General features: G+C 38.2%; 1 protein-coding gene across 3 annotated transcripts in view; it reads right to left on the bottom strand.

The window, feature by feature from the left end:
• The window catches only part of lama5 (laminin, alpha 5), an 89,361-nt gene extending 80,019 nt beyond the window's left edge, over window positions 1–9,342 (bottom strand). For 2 of the 3 annotated variants that reach the window (XM_077214191.1, XM_077214192.1), the window contains exons 1-2: window positions 8,880–9,273; window positions 6,551–6,703 (exon numbers count right to left, since the gene is read on the bottom strand). In XM_077214191.1, the coding sequence (XP_077070306.1) occupies window positions 6,551–6,703; window positions 8,880–9,137 (411 nt within the window). In that variant the 5' untranslated portion in view covers window positions 9,138–9,273. Of the gene's footprint in view, window positions 1–6,550; window positions 6,704–8,879 lie in introns of all 3 variants that reach the window. The other variant, XM_077214193.1, reaches the window with a different exon arrangement.
• Window positions 9,343–18,165: the final 8,823 nt, after the last annotated feature.

Here is an 18,165-nt window from a genome sequence, read left to right as displayed (position 1 = left end):
ATTAATATTAAATAATAGCAGAGTTCACACCACAACTATAATGATAACGGCACAGAGAAACGATATCGATGGAATCACTTACAGAACGATAAAAACAGTGACTACGTTTACAAGCAGCCAATATTCGGGTTATGGTCGGGTTAAGGTCACTATTCGGGTTTCTGAAACATTAGGAACAACCCGTTTACATGTGTGAGCAGAGAGAGTTGCTCCTGTATACATGGAATTGCAATATCCCGATTTAAACGGCGACGCACGGTTAGCGTCTTGACGTACGGACAACCTTAAGACGCAATATGCGTCATTTCCGATTCTTCTTCCTGTATCCAAAGACAACAACAGCAGCAGCAGCACGCGAATAATGAATAGTTCGGGGGAGATAGCGATCGCCTTTGTTTGCGCTTTGGTGCTGGTACTGACCTCGCTCCAAATGTATGCTGTGCTGCGTCTCGCCATGTTTACTTCCGGTATACTGCACACAGGTTTTTGTATGCGCCGAGAAGTTCCTTTACTCAAAAGACCAAGATTCCTTGCGAATAGAACATGTGCAGAACACAAATCACTATTGGGATATCCCGATACACGTTTACATGACCAAAAATCATATCCGGGTTTTTAAAATACGGGATAACGACATATTCGGGTTTTTGCCGGTGTTTACATGGCCGTGCGCGACCGGGATATTGCTAATATTCTGGTTTTGAACAGGTTATTGGCTGCATGTAAATGTAGTCATTGACAGCCAATCAGAATCTCTCCTGCTGTGAGCTCGAGCATTTAAAGCGGCAGACAAAGGACAACCTTGATTCTTTCAAACAGTTCAGTATACTGGTTAAAAAAACAAATATTCTTTTACATCAATACACCATAACATTTTCCTTGACATCCTGGGACATATTCCTCAAATATTCCAATAAAGCCAGATGTAGAACAAATATCTATTTATCGATTACCAGCAGCTCACTCATCGATTCAAAGCTCATTATGAGAAAAAAAAGTATTTGTTCAAATCATTTGATTAATTGGCATCAAACCCACTGCACCACTGTTTGGGAATTACTGGTGTCTTTAAAGTATTAACTTGTTAACATGACAGATGAGTTGAAAAGAACCTGCATAAACACTGGTTAATAATCTATTACATCTCGAGAATGAATTAATGTATGTCAGTATTTATGTTCAGAGAAAGAGAGAGAAGTAATCTTTGATTGTGATGGGGAGGGTCGTTTTGTCCCTGAACAGGTTGAGGCAGATATTGAGTAATTAACATTCCAATCTAATTCTTCTGTGAGGGGTCAGAATGCACCTCATTCCTGCATCACTATTATTGCTTCTCATACTTACGTTTAGGGCTCTGAACAAACCTAACCAGACGTGATGCAATGAAATTCCACACCAGATCAACATGACTAAAAGACGTGACAAAATCGATCAAAAATCACAGCCAATCAGAAGAGCGTGTGGGCACTGATTAAGTACATGATAAAATTAATAAATATCACACCATTTTTTTACTTTATATGTAAGTAGAATCCTATGTCACTCTTATCACAATCACGGCTGGTTAGGTCAAAAAAATATTTTTTCGTGTGTCGCGACTTCACGTCTGGTTAGGACACGGTGCAGGTCTATGTATTAAAGTCCCCGTGCAGTCAATAATTGTATTCCTTAAAACTCATCTTTGATAATCACAATGACAAATTAAAAAAAAAATCCAGCACTTTATTTAGTATATATGCAAATTGGTCCCCGCCTCCACTCAATCAGACCAGCTCGGACTACCTGATCTACACTGTCAACTCTAGTAAATGCAACACAATGGCAAGTGGAAATATTGGCTTAACTCAACCATGTATTTTTGAGCCAGAGATTGATTCAGAAGAAGAGGAAGAGAGAATTATACAGGAAGAACCTGCTAAGCACCCTCAAACGACAGCAAGAGCACCCACAGTTGATACTGTAATAAAACATTATATTGACAATACAGATTTGGTAAACGCTCCATTGCATTGTGTTTGCATTCTGGAGAACGTCAAATGTTTCTATTTACTACGTGTTTTTGCAGTGGTGAGTCAACCAGAAATGTTCATTTATCTCTTGAATGCAGTGGCCAATCAGGGTTGTTTAATTTAGTTTAATTTAAATTAATTTTAAATCAATTCACTGGTCAAAATGCTGCCGTTTTTGTTCAGTACTGAGTTTTGCACACTCGCAAATCCTCTCATTAACAAAGTGTGGACACAATGTAAACAAGAGATTCATTTTGCAGTGTAGACAACTTTATTGATTATAACGGAACTTCGATTAGATCACAAACTGAGATGAGGGACAGCTTTCTAGTGATTGTAAAGGGAGCGGTCTTTGAGTGCTTGTAGGCTTTATATAATTCATTCAGAATTTGAATACAATTTGATACGTAAATGGTAATTGATATGATTAGCCTTCGTCTTGTTGCTAATGTTACACAAACCAAGTACCTGTTTGCCGTCTCAGAGTCAGAGAGCTGACTTCTAAAAATCAGCATCCTTAGAAATAATGATAGGGAAAGCACCGCCCCCCACATTGATGGGATTGGTTACAGATGCTTGGAAAGGGGGGCTTTCAAACCGCGTTTTTGGGACTATCTTAGGTACACTGCAGTTTTAAGGAGAAAATAATAGCAATGTTGACTGATGAATTTCACATGGTTTGTCTTAAAGCATATTAAAAATACCACATAGACATATAAACAACATTAAAACTTGATTTTAACCACAATGGGTCTTTAAACTTTTGGTGTGTAACTCATCCCACACTGCTTGTGCTATTGACATGAATAATATCTTAAACAACGCATATTGACGAGGAGAGGTGTGCTATTGTATAGCTATGATCTAAACTATAATGGCTGAAAATCATTATTCTTATCATTATCCAATCAACTACTTATTTATATACCACATCAACATGCTGAAAACCACTCAGAGAACATTGGCAACAGTATAGCAACGCATTGCAGCCACTCAAAACACCCCTGTGGTGGCAGTACTGTGCAGCTCATATTTTCTTCTGATGAAATGTGATGTAATGTAATGGCATTATTAATATATATACATGAATATCAGTCACATGACCTCTTACGTCATCCGCTCTTTTTCCAGTTGACTGCCGCCATCTTGAGTACCTGCCGGGTACTGTTTACAATACTGACGGCATTAGCTAGGAAGCAGATTTTCTCTTTTTGTTTCACTTTATACATAACCAACTTTGTTTGTGTAAACCCTGTGTGTATTTGACAGTATTCGCGCAATAAGACTAGAAAAATAACTTCGTTCAGTAACCTGTCGCTGTTGTTAGACAGGCTTAGTGCGCGTGCGCTTCGGTCGTACGCGCTCGGAAAAGCGCTTGTTAGAACCGCGCATCAACACGTGAATGACTTGTTAGCACATGCAAATAATGAACTTATGTGAACTGCATTGTCCCGTTCCTTTGCGTTAACATTTGATGTGAATATACGTCGCGTTGTAGCATATGCTGAGACGGAGGCACCAGAACTGCAACTGATAGGATGCACGATACTACGACATTTCTTCAAAAGCAGAGGGTGGATATATTTTAATCCACGATCATAAATCGTGATATCGCACACCCCTAAACTAGCGTAAGCTCATTATCATTTACATCCACTCACCACAGACAACATGAACACTGCACAGAGAGTTTGCACACACAAACCACTGTTATAACATAATAGCAAGCAGCTGCGTGCATGGTTGGCATGATATGATTGAAGGATTTTGACTGAATGCGAGCAAAGTGCGCTCCCTTAATAATTCCTAAAAAGCTGACATCAGTTAATCGCGATCTCAGATCTCTGTTAATATCAATTAAGCTGACTGCACAATGAATCTTTCATAATATATACACTTTGTTTGTTACAATTAGAGGGTTTGTCAGCATACAGAGCTTTGAACAAAAAGTCAGTTTTGAACATAGAGGTTTTGAGCAGTGAGGGGAGTCTATCTTAAATGCTTCTGATTGGCCTTTGCGTTGAAGAAATCAACACGTATGTCTGTTTTTGGCTACATTGCTCAACGCTGCAAACGTGTTTTAAAATAAAACTCTGGCCTGTAAATCGTTTCTATTTTGTTTTAGTTCTTGTTGCTTTTCTGCAAAAATGTATTAGTTTTTATATGTTTTATTCATAGATATTTCTAGTTTGCGGGAGTCCAGCGAATCGTTTTATTCTCCCTGCAACGCGCACACACACAGAGAGTGCATTGCCGCTCGCACTCGCCATCAAATCTAGCCCCGCGCCGCACTCTTTTGCATTGGGAGTGCACATCTCTAGATCAAGGGCCCGGCCCGAGGATAGTGACGGGAAATATCGGCCCGCAAGTTCGGGCTCGGCCAGAGAATAAGCTCTACTTCCTTTGCGACTGACGTATCGATCTTGCCGAATCAGGTACTCAAGATGGCGTAAGACAAGTTTTAGAATTGAGTGACGTCAGTGAGGAGACGTTGGTGACATCATATGATATTCATGTATAGTACATCTCTCTCTCTCTCTCTCTTTCTCTCTGCTTAGCAATGTAGGTATGATAGCTTTAGCAAGCTGGTTTAAGTGGCACTGAAAAAACACCAGCCACATAAAGGAATTCAATACAAAGCCAATCACTGCTCTCTGCCTCCATTCAGACAGAGAGGGGGGAGGGAGGGAGAGAGAGAGAGATAGAGAGAGAGAGAGAGAGAGAGAGAGAGAGAGAGAGAGAGAGAGAGAGAGAGAGAGAGAGAGAGAGAGAGAGAGAGATTGAGAGAGAAAGGAAAGTAGGTTGTACAGGGCTTACTGTCACATATTACTGCCATGTTCAGCTGAATTAGACCAAAACTACATAGCCACATCACACATAAACACAATATTGCTAAAGGCGATACAACTTGGACTAATTAAACATATGTAATACATTCACTACCGTTAAAAAGTTTGGGACAAGACTCTTTATTAAAAATATATATATATTAATACTTTTAGTCAGCAAGGATGCATTAAATCAAAAGTGACAGTAAAGACGTTTATAACATTACAAAAGATTTTTAAATGCTGCTGTTTTATCAAATAATCTTGAAAAAAATATGATCACCATTTCCTCAAACATTTTAAGCAGCACAACTGTTTTCAACATTTATAATAAAAAATGTTTCTTGAGCAGCAAATCTGCATATTAGAATGATTTCTGAAGGATGCTGTGACACTGAAGACTGGAGTAATGATGCTGAAAATTCAGGATTTTTTTACAGGAATAAATTAAATTTTAAAATATATTAAATCAGAAAACAGTCATGACAAATTGTAATAATATTTCAAAATATTACTGTTTTTACTGTATTTTTGATCTGATCAATGCAGACTTGTTGAACAAGGAGACTTCTTTCAAAAACATAAAAAAATCTTACCGACCCTAAACGTTTGAACGTTAGTGTATAAAGAATAAACATCTCTCTGCAATACTTCATTATGATTCATCAATAGCTGGGCTCTGTGATCAAATGTTTTTATGATGACCGCTAAACTGTATAACTGATCTTTTTGTTCCATGCAACCAATTTCCTTTATAAATTTGCTAGTTTCTCCTATCACTTTGTGAGATTTTTTTTCAGCTCACATAAATTCTCAAAGTAATCAAATTACTATTACTTGTGTGTTTTCTTTAATCTGAGTTTGGGTCATTGCTCATTAAAAATGTTGTTTATAAAAGTAAGTAGGCCAATACAGAATGAATGTCCAGACTTTTCCCTAATTTCAACACTTGAATTTGAATCGATTTGAATGGAAACCATGTTAAACGCAGATGAGAGTGCATAATCATTGGTAGCTGGTATTGAATATCAAACTTTTTTGAATGACGGCCATTCTGTTCACAGAGCTGTGTGTGAAGATTGTGTGGGCCTGGTAATAAGTCACTCACCAAAATCTCATTTTAAATACATTCATAACTCAAGATGTGATCCAAGCTTCTCATAATAACATTCCGCAGCCTGATCACTGATTGGTTCCCATTAAATCACAACTGAAGAGTCCGAAACTCAGTGGAGGTCGATGGGAAACTTTTGTTGACGGTAAGTCTCATTTGGGCAGCGTGAAGCTATATGAAGCAGCGCTGACTGTTTATGTAGAAGCCCCTGGGATTGCTGGAGGACTTTAGGAGGAGAATAAGTGTGGGAGTGTATGTAATGTTTATTTACAATTACAGTTTAGAAAGTAATTGTCTTAAACGCCCCCTGGCTCTTCAGCTATTCACAAATAATAACCCTTGATGCAAAGGACCAAGACGTGAAGTGTTCAGAACAAAAAAACAAAAAAAAACACCTCTAGATAATCCAGACTTGAGTATGAATGGATGATATTCAACTTAGGATCCACCCTTGAAATTCTACACCCATGTGCAATCCACAAAAGCGCCTGCTGTAGCCGAGTATCGGATGACTCTACTGTACGCTGAATAATCTGAACACGATATGTGCATGTGGGTGGGGATGTGATAGAATTGTAAGGAATGCATCGGCAACATACCTGTCCTAGGTCCAGAGTGACGTTCACCTCGTTGTATTTTGTACTGCGGGAGAGAGGAGGGCTTTGCCACCATCTTTCGGTTCCATCTATGGCATTGCTGATGGGATGCGCTCTGTTAGTGTCTTCTGAGGTGCAGATGTCACAGTACTGGCCCTGATAACACAGGAAGACACAAAGTTTAGGTTTTAGGTTTCCGTTTATGTACTATGCAAAACAAAACTGTTGATTGAGCAGTTTATTGTATCAATCTGTCACATAAATAATGATTGAATGCACGACGCTTCAGTAAGTCACATGATCAGGCAATGGCTTATCTGTAAAACATTCAAGTTGACCTGTAAGCTTAACTCTTCTCCTTTAATCCCGGCCTCGAGACGCCTCGACCACTAGATAAAACTAGGTAAAGGAAGTCTTAGGTTTCTAACAGCGATATACTTTTAGTTTAATTCAGACAGGCTGAAACGTTGAAAGAGCAAACTAACAACTCCTCTGTCTGAGGTGAATTCACTACAGTTATTCCACTTTTTGTGAGCGGTATTAAAGCACTGAAACCACCCACAATCCAGTTGATCCAGATGTTATAGTGTGCTATAACTGTTGCTGTGCTGCTAAATGCTTTATAAATTAAGTTCCTGGCATAATTAAGATATGTGTACATTTTCTATCAATGGAAGCAATAATTCATCAAATGTTGATGAAAAGATAAAGAAGAGAGTTATAACTAAAATTCAAGCATTTAAAGAGCCGATTCAGATGCAAAGTGACCTGCAAAGGAATTGAGGCGTACAAACTGGCATTAACTTTTTGGAAGTGTTTGCAAAACACCTGATTTGCATAATTATTTTAACGAATACAGAGAGCGCGTGCAAAATAAACAACTCTGTTTTCTTCACCTTTTATCTTTTTATTTCTGATGGTAAAGACTAAAGGACAACGTGAAAACTTACTTTCCATGATAATCTGAGTTGTAGAAACTGTGACTGGAAAAGATGCACAGACCAAACAAAGTAAAACTTCATTTTTGATGTAGAAATCCTTTGAAACTGTGATCAGCAAATAGCTTTAGACACTTGTTGCTTGTGAACACTGAGGATTTGTGGGGGTTTAGTGTGCAGAATTTTCAGTGAAAACATTGGAAGAAACCAAGGAATTCACTCCCATTATTTTCCAACTGCTGGCAACTCAAACCTCTTTTAAATTCTTAATATTTAGAGCTATTTGTGTACTTGGCTGGGAAAATAGATTAATTTAAAACAGTATAAATAAACAAACAGGAGAAGACTCAATCAGGTATTCACAAATTATGTTGAGACCACTCATGTATGAAGGTTTCTTAGATTGATTAGATAAGATTTCCTTTGACAAATCTTTCATAAGAAGGTTCGACTAACTGCCAATTGCACAGCATCCATAGTTTCTGCAAAAATATAAATTGCTGTTACTACAGTAAAATGATAAATCATTATGGTAGGCCTATTATTCTGAATTACATTGGAATCTTCTCGTGTGTATTGCCTCTTTAAGATAAATCGCTTATTGTATCCATCATTTGTAAGTCACTTTGGATAAAAAATTCTGCTAAGTGTGTAAATGCAAATGTGTGATGTTGTGATCGAGGCCACAGGACGTCCCTGCAACAATCGATGACGTTGCAACAGTTTATTAACATATTCTTTGAAGTGTGGTGCAAAAGTGTGTATGTGTTTGTCTCCCTCAAGGTCTCCTACAGGAATGCCACACATTCCTCAGGGAATATCCCAGTAGCAGAGCTACACGGGGGTTGTGTTTTACTCTTTACAATGTTTAAACATTTCACTCACTCGCCAACAAGCTGTGTCGTGCCTCCTGAGCCTCCTGCTTATGAAGCCTCAGTGGGGGTCTCTTATGAGTCAGTATAGTTCTTTATACGGGTCTTTGGCATTTTCACCTTGAGCAGGTTCTCTCGGAAAAAGATTAAGTTTTTGCAGTTCCTCAAGACCAAAAGCACTGTCCTGACTTGTTATAGACTAACAAAAAAAGAAAGAAAAAATAACAGTATTTTTATGGCAATAAGTTTAATTTGGAAAATATAATAGGTCTATATAATAGGCCTATGGTAACGTGTACCATGGCAGTTCCAACTTTGAATGCCAAGTAGGTCTAAATTAATATGGGAATTATTCAGTACCATCTGATAGCCCATATTTGAGTACAAAAACGATTAAAAGTGCATTTCACAAAGCCAGATACAATCCATTATAAGTAATAACTACAACTAACCTAAAAATACGCTTTATCCATGTTTAAGTAATGTAAACTGCAGAAAAGTGAGCATTTTCCACATCTTTACCTGAATAGTCTGACTCGGGTCCCCTGACACGGGCCCCCCGACCAGCTTGCAGTACAAGTCTTGAATCGGCTGCTCGTTCTCGTCCACTCCGCAGGTTGCCGTGGCCGTGATTTTCGTTCCCTCCGCTAGATTAAAATACGGTGGGTGCAAACTGTATCCGTTTATACCGCCGGTGGGCAATTCCTGCGCCGTTAAAGTCTCAATGAGCAGCAGCGATAGAAACACTAACTGCGGTGCGCGCGATGTTCCCCTCGCCATCTTCACCTGTGCCGCGCGCTCAACACTGTTACAACTGGTCAAAATGTCCACTGAAAGCTTGCTGCGGTGTTAATAACGGACATTTGGAGAGACCGAATAAACAGGAAGTCGTTGCGTTTTCTTTCTGTGTGTGATATACAATAATAATACAGGCAGAAGTGCAGTTCAGGGGGCACCTTCTCTCTCGGGCTCTGCCTCTGTGTGGGCAGTGCAGTGCGCGCGCGCGCTATTGAGTAGAGAGAGGGCAGTGCAGTGCGTGTGTGTAGTCCTCTCTCTCTCACGATGCGAGACCCAATGAATAGTTGATATGTGTTATTTCTGGAGACCCCATTCCTGCCAAATCAAATCGCATAATTTTGTGTTAAAATCAATCTCATGGCATAAAAGGTAAATTCTGTCATAGCCTCACCATTCATTTGGTTCCGTACTTTCTTCTCTTTAACATTTGAACATTTTAACAATGTCTTTTCATTGCAATGAGAACAAAAATAACGCAGTAACCCCAGGCTTCTATAAAATAGCTTAATAGCCTACGACTTGTGCGCTTTATAAGCCTACTTAGGCAAAATAAGTATTTTAAACTTTGTGTGATGAAAAGACGTTATCTTCACGTCCTCCTCGCTCGAATCATGTGAGCAGGATAGTACAAAAAAAACTTCGTTCATGAATCAGACTGATTCCGGTCTCCCGTCTGATCAGATTATCAAATGTAAGCTAAAAGGTATATGACCGCAGCTAAACAATTTTGTTTCCCAAAACGTTCTTTTTTAAGATTTTTTTTTTTTTTACAGAAAAAAAATCTGTACGGAAATAGACCGTTAGTTTTTGGTTTAGTAGAACGTTACTCTAACGTTATTCTGTAACGTTTCCCTTAACCTATTTAGCCTAGCCTACCTCGCTTTGTGGAGTAGCCTAATAATAATAATCCAGCACACCAGCGACACAGTCTTTAGCTATATGATTAAATAATAAACGAAAATCCAGCACATCCGCGACCCAGTCTTTAGGCTATTGCTATATGATTAAATAATACCCTTGTCTCTATGACACTGTGATCCAGAGCTATGTTCAATACAAAATCCCTATGCATTTGAAACAAAAATATCTGAGTAACAGACAGACGTCAAAGAAGAAGTAAGAAGTCTTTATTTTGATTGCCAACATTGAAGACACCTGATGTTAACAAGCAGAATCATTGAAGGAGAAAACCGTAATTTTGTGTCACCATTATGGAGATTAGTGTTTGTTTTAGTTGGGCTCTTGACCCTTGACTCATTAACTTTAGATTTTTTTTGACTACTGTATCTGAATCATAGCAGCCAGATGATCAAAAGGTAATCTGATAGTGTTGGTTGTTATTTAATAATCATTATTTCACAATCATGAATCATTGAATTTATTTCAAATTGCAGCATGCTTTATAATTAAATGAACAATTGTCACCTTTGTTGAGATTCACAGGCTGATTCTTGAAAAAAATTAGTAAATTCAGCTCATAATAGTTCAGATAAACTTATGAATATAAGTAATCTGAAATTACTTATAAAATATAACTACAACCATTTTACAAAATATAAGTACACTCAACTTAAAAAATATATCTGGATTTAGATAAATTTATTTTGTGTAACCCCTTGACATAATAAAGTTAAGTAAAGTCAACAGAAAAAAAAATTCAGTGCATCTGCTGTGTAAAAACATCTAATAAAGAGTTTTACATCCATTCTAAATCATAAACATCTTAAAGACATCTTCTAAATGTCTATATGATGTCTGACAGGAAACGTCTCAGAGGCCTATTGCACTCAAAAAAATACATCTTGTAGATTTGTATGCAGACATTAAATAGACATATCTGAGATGTGTGCTATCAGACTTTTCTCTTACATAAGAAGACTTCCTTTGGGAGACGGACGTGACCTCAAAATTAAAGGGTCACTCCGCCCATTTGCATTAAGATTTCCATTGTTAGAAATCCAGTCATACTATGGAATGGTCGTGCAACACTCTTTCATTTTCCCCTGAGACGAGAGAAATCCTCTATTTACCTTTTTCACTTCCTCCTACAATGACGCAAAAATCGTCATTTTACATCATTTTAGGAGGAAGTGTAAAAGGGGGGGATTTCTGTGAAGACTACAAGCACTAGTTCCCACCTTTTCAAACCCACCCATAGGGGGTTGGGCCTAATGCGCTAACAGACCTATCACAGATCAGTGCCAGTGCGTTGGATTTCACCGGGAGAAACTTTTTGAAAATATGGACGAAGGTACTGAATACACAGGCGGATGCATTATGGAGGATCTGGATCTGGAAGTTATGGTAGAAACGGATGTTCGTGGCTACCTTTATGAGCCACAGTATAGCGACGAGCAGCTGAGGGCTATGGAGGAACAGGAGGCGGCTGAAGCTGCCGCCACCACAGCCGATGCAGACGATCTGCCTGCCGCGGACGAGGAGCCCGCAGTGGCTCGAGCTGGGGCAGATTGGTGGTGCCTGTGCTCTCACTGTGCGCCAATGGACACAGAACAAGAGTCCGTCTGCTGCCGAGAATTCCAGCGGTGCCAATTTCTAATTGACGAAATTACGGAATCGGAGGATGACACGGACGTGTGTGTTGTTGCTCACCCGAGTTTCGCACCCCATATGGATAGCGGCGTCCTGGAGACCTACTTTAGAATACCTAAGGTCAACTGGCAACATCAGCCAAAGCCTACAGGGTCAAATGGTCATCTTTCTGTAAAGTAAGTTTATTTTCATTTTGTTAACACGCTAACGTGGCAGGTTCATTGCACAAATATCTTGCAGTTAAACTAGCTACTGTAGTGGGAGTGGTCTGCGGAGCTGAGCATTGCAATGCACTATGGGGATTGTTGTCTACAATCCACAAGCACTAAAAAGTCATTTTCTGCCTTTTATCGGCCAAGAAGGTCCCAAATTAGAAATTTATGATACTATTATACTACATATATGACCCACTTTCAATACATATTCATGTCTCCACCGATGGAATGACCCTTTAAGACATAGACATAATATGTACAGTACAGTAGGCCTATTTGAGTAGGCTAAATGTAATTACCTACATAAGTATCTTTTTGGCTTGCCTATATTAGCAACTTTTACCCTCTTGACTACAGTTTTGAATGAATATATACAGTATGTACTCGTAACCCCTGTACATTTGTGATAAGTAATGCTCTCCTTACATTTAGCAGGGCACCTAACTTTTTCTTCAGCAGTTAGTTTCTGCTACAAAAGATATATCGCCATCTACATTAAAGGTACTATATATTGTGCATTTAGCCCTTACTTACCCTAACACTCAACAAGGCATGAATGTGAGTGTATTAGCAGGTAGTTGTGAATCGCAGGTGTAATATATGAGGACATGACTGGGCTTTGACTATTTCATTTTACATAACATCATTTAATGTATCAGTTATATTGCAGAGACCATTTACAAAGATATTGGTTTACTTGTGCCCTGATGGAGCACTTGAACTTAACTGAAACTTATGTTTGTAGATGTTTAAGAGGCTGTTGTGTCGACCTTGCTCAGTTTGATTGATTTTAGAAAATAAACATGTGATTGCCCTCCTCACAAATCAACTGCTTCTTATTTTTCACTGGCATGTCTTTTAGGTGTTGAGGACTTATGCATATTTGAGGCTACATACAGTAAAATACTTAAGTACTGTTAAAATCAGATACTCTAAGTCTTTAACTCAAGTCGTTTTGAAATTGGTGACTTGTAACTTTTAATGGAGTCATTTTCACAGTAAGGTATTATTTTTAGGTACTCTTTACACATCTGTTGTTACTTTACTCCAACACAATACATGCTTGTCATTTTAAGAGCTCTGAAGGGTAAAATGTTTCCAATCAGTACAAATCAAATGTGGTCAATAAAGACAAGAAACATTTGAAATAGCGAGAGCAGCGACCCATCAGACCGTGCATTACACCCTCCAACACTGTGAGATTTCCCACCAGAGCTCGTTCACATTCCTCCACACCTCATATAGCGTCAGGCTTTCATTTTCCAGTCTACAGAACCTGAGGTTTAATTAAATGGCAGCGCTCCAGAGAACAAAGCGAGAGAGAGGGGACAGAGGGAGGAGAGGAGCAGGTGTTTTCTTCGCCCATCATTTTGACCACCTGAAACGCAGCCAGCAAAGAGGCGCCCCTCTGACTACTAGTCATAAAACGCACACACAGTTATTCACACACCCATTCAGTCCAGCAATCTTTATTTGCTGCAGAACAATAAACTGCTGAGGTCAAAAGTCTGGGGTCATATTTTGGTCAAAATGAAAATTCATTCACTCACACTCATGTTGATTAGAACTCATCTTTCTTTTTCTTTCTGTGGAACATAAAAGGAGATGATAGGATGCCCAAGCTGATTTTTTTCTGTACAATGAAAGTAGACAGCAACCAGTGACTGTCAAGCGGTGAAGATAAGATGGCAGCCAGATGTGTGAAGACATCTGGTGTCTCTCCATTGACAAAAACCGACAAGCATGTCTTGTTCTTAAAGGGACAAGCGAAGCCGTTCCAAACCTGTATGACTATTAAGTATATTATATTATAGAATAATCATGTAGGAATTTGAAAAAAGAATATTGGTCATTAAAGAGTTTTAGTTCCCACTGACTTCCATTGTATAGACAAAAAATATAATGGAAGTCAATGGCAAACGAAAGGTTTTGATTTCCAATATTCTTCAAATGATCTCTTTCATGTTCAACAGAAGAAAGAAAGTCATGCAGGTTTGTATGACATCAGGGTGAGAAAATGTTTCAGCTTTGGATGAACTAATACTTCAACTTCCCCTGCTGACTCATGTCACTTTTAATGAATGAAGCTTAAGGCTGACACACTAATATTTTTGTCTGTCCTACACGTTGACCTTTGCTCTCAGAGGAGTATCGGCACAAACTGGCAGGGGTCAAATTGGTGTTTGACTTTGGAAGTCTAGGGTCTTCCTGCTAATGCAACCGAAATCTCATTCACTTCCAAACAAGAACACATTCCACACAGGCCAGACAAAAACGAAACAAGAGAGAGACAAATCTCACAACTGAAGGATGAAGGAAATGCCATCCGCCTGTCACATACTTCCTTTATGGACAAGAGAGTCAACTCAGAGTACAAGAGATGAAAGAAAGGTTCTTTGTCTGAAGTGGCTGTGTCAGTGTATTAGTCTCTAGGCCTTCTGGTTGCCAGGGATTTCTTTTAAATAGTGAGAATGATGTGGAAACGCCCCGTTACACCCTTACAGACTCGCCACAGGTTAGCGACTAAACTAGGGCTGTTCTTCAAAAAAAAAATTTTATAAGATGCATATGCTCCGGTCACATATTTTTCCTTTCACACAATCTGTTGAGTGTCTGTGAAATTGTTTGATAATGTCTCTCAAACACAGTTCTGATGTGGCTTCTTCATGCACTTCAAAGTCAGTAAGCCACAGACGTGATCAGACAGGCCTGATCTTAACTGTGATGTGGTTCTTAGCACTTTTTCACCTGTCCAAGCTGGACGGTTCAGGATAAATCAAGTGTAAATCAAGGATAAATCAAGTGTACACATGACATGAGAGAGGGAGAAAATAAAACTAGACTTGTACTTTTTCTTAAAGTCCCCCTGTAGTCAATTTTTGTATCCCTAAAACTCACATTTGAACACCGAAATGACATATTAAAATGTTTTTTCCTTGGAAAAAATATTCTTCCTGCCTTAATATAGCTTGAATGTAACTCTCCCCCTTTGTATCATTTAGTATACGTAGGTCTATGAATATGCAAATTAGCCCCGCCTCCACTCACACCAGCTCAGAGATCCACTTGTTGACGATCACACATTGATCTGATTGGTTACAAGGTAAGTTTGTGACGTCAGAAACACCAACGATTTCAAACCACGTTTTTGAGACTGTCTTTGGATCACTGCAGTTTTAAAAAGAAATTACTCAGCCAGTTGCGTTCAGTTAAAACCACTCAAACATATATTTTGGTCCGGGACTAGACTTAACTAAGCCTTGTCTGTGAAACCGGGAGGTAAAGTTGCAATTATGAGATATGAAAACAATAACGAGAAATAGTCACAACTGTGAATAAAGTTGTGAATAAAATAAAGTTGCAATTGAGATATGAAGTCATAAATATGAGAAAAAGTCACAATTGTGAGATTTAAGTCTTAAAGTTTACACTATGTAAATCATTTTGTTTAAAATGAACAAATTTTAATAATGAGTCAATACATCAATCCTTCTTCTAAAATGTGTTTTTGTCTTACCCTGAATTAGACCAGAAGAGAGTCTGCTGGCAAAAAGAGAGCGCAACAGCTCGTAATAAAACAAGAATCAACATTGGCTTGGCTTTTAGGCGAGAACTGAAGGATTTGAAATGTTAAAAGTGAAGCGGAGATTGTGTTGTTATTACTTTACAGGTGAGTAAGGTAATTTTATTGAACAGATAAATTGCCAGCTCTCTAACAAAGTTCATTGTAAAGCATTATCGACTGTAAAGGGTCGTATTAATCCGCAGTCATGCACAGCAGAAGCACAACCAAAATAATGTTCTTCCACAAAATGCATGCAGTTTTGTGCAGAAAAGTTCCATAGTGTACCTTTAAATGGTATATTTGGGAAATATGGCCGCAATTGTGAGATATTAAGTCTAAAATATGAGAATTAGTCACAATTGTGAGATATTAAGTCTAAAATGAAGTAAGATTGTATTAGTACAATATATTTAGTTATATTTTTAATACATTTTAAATTTTATTTGACAAACAATGATTTATATAATTATATACTATATAAATTATATACTATATAACTATAATTATTTTTTTTTTAGTCGGTGGAAACAGGCTTCTATAAAAAGTCTCTATTTTCTTCTTGTTTTAGTAAATCAATGAGATTATTTAGGTGTTTTTAAGCAAACACCACTAATAAAGATCATTGAGATAGTGAGTTAGCATGTTCATGTGAAAGAGACGAAAACACACTCGACGTTTGCCTCAAACTCCCCCTACACAAACACACCTGCTCGACGTGTCAGACCCATCAATCCACACATTAATAATTACAGCAGGATCTCAGCACCTGTAATTCCTCATTAATGAGGAGAAAGAGACAGATAACCCACGCTAAACATTCACCAGCATTCTGCGCTGCACAAACAATAGAGAGCAGAAAATCCTCTTGAAACCAAACTCATATTAAAGGAAATAGCAAAAGACAGGACCTCTGATTATTTTGCCCCAAGCAAAGACACGAGTGAGGAGTGCGGCATTAAAGTTTCAACAACAAACTTGGTTCCAGTTGAAACACATGGAGTTTAAGTCCTAATCCCCGAGTCAAACAAGAATGATGGGTACTAGACAAGTCTCTCCAGCAGCCTAAGCCATTTCACAAACACGTATTTTTAGTGAATAAAGTGCGTAAAGTGAGTAAAGTCACTAATAAAACAAGTATTTTTAGTGAATAGCTGGCACCAATGATGTTCATCATGCCGGTATAGGCTTAGGCTATATATATATATATATATATATATATATATATATATATATATATATATATATATATATAACGCACACATGCTAACACAATAACTGGGCTTCATCCCAGTACAATAAAACTTGATAAGAACTATATGCCTGTAGGATATATATATATATATATATATATATATATATATATATATATATAGCCTACAGGCATATAGTTCTTATCAAGTTTTATTGTACTGGCAAAGCCCAGTTATTGTGTTAGCATGTGTGCGCTACTGGATAGCCAGTGCCTACGGTTTGTAGCATGTTTTACACTCCCTTAAACAACCTATATAACAAAACAGTGCTCTTCTTACTCTTCCCTCAATTTTGTTAAGCTCACATGCTTTGAAGTTTAGTCTGCATGAAAAGAGATGATTAGAGCGCTAACTGCAGATAAGGAACAAAAGGCCGGAGGTCTTGCTAAGTGAGCAGTGAAGCATTTCAGATAAACAGAATACAGTCTAGACTTTACAATAAGAGTATATCTCTCTCAAAGAACATGCATATAGACAAGCAATAGACATGTGATCGAGACATGGATTTTCACTAGCATGCGCACACCAGACAAGGTGGTTAGCATTAGCCTGTATTGTTGCTTTTAGACAGAATATGATAATGTTTAAGGGCTCTACTTTGGTGTCTGGGAGGAAGGAATGAGAGTATTTTGTCAGGAGTGTAACATCAATTAATTGGGGGAAAATACTAAACCTTTTTCCCAGGTACAGGGGAATTCTCTCAGATCTTTGGCAAACGTTCTGGAAAGGTTCAGTAATGTTAATAGAATGTTCATGCAAAGTTATCTAGTCTTTAATAATGTTATCAAAATGTTAGCTCAAAACGTTCATGGGCCGTTCGTCTAATGTTTTTTAAATGTTACTACTAGGCCTACAACTTGTTACAGGTGAACATTCAAAAGTAACGTCCCCATAATGTTTTTTTCTAACGTTCACCAAACCAAGAAAACAACATTTCGAAGGTTTGGAGAACATTTAGAAATAGCATTTTCCAAACATTAGCAAAACATTCTCAGACCACTATATTTTTGTTTGATTCACACCTTCACTGGAGCCATTGATGATCTATAACACACACACACACACACACACACGCACGCACGCACGCACACACACACACACTCACACACACACACACTTCCTCAAGAAGACAGAAAGTTTAAGATCTTTCTGTCTTCTTGAGGAAAGGCCACAGGCATTTTATGATCTCTGTAAAGGAGATAAAAAACCTCTGTAAGAAAAGCTGTGCATCCAGTAGCTCTAACAAACCACAGAGACACAAATAAGAGAGATAGGCGACAGAAAACCCAGAGTGTTTGAAAATAACAGCGCTTCTTTTTTCTGATAAACAACAGACTGTCAGCAGCTGTGTAAAAGAACAGCGTGAGACAGAGACTAAACTGAAGAGGACAATGGCCAAAGCAGGTGAAATCACACACAGCAGATGTCAT

This window comes from Siphateles boraxobius, unplaced genomic scaffold, assembly GCF_051911475.1.
Source record: "Siphateles boraxobius isolate OS27281-9 unplaced genomic scaffold, OSU_SipBor_1 68, whole genome shotgun sequence".
Classification (NCBI taxonomy): domain Eukaryota; kingdom Metazoa; phylum Chordata; class Actinopteri; order Cypriniformes; family Leuciscidae; genus Siphateles; species Siphateles boraxobius.
The sequence above is the reverse complement of the archived record's forward strand: the minus strand, read 5'-3'. Positions and strand labels throughout refer to the sequence as shown.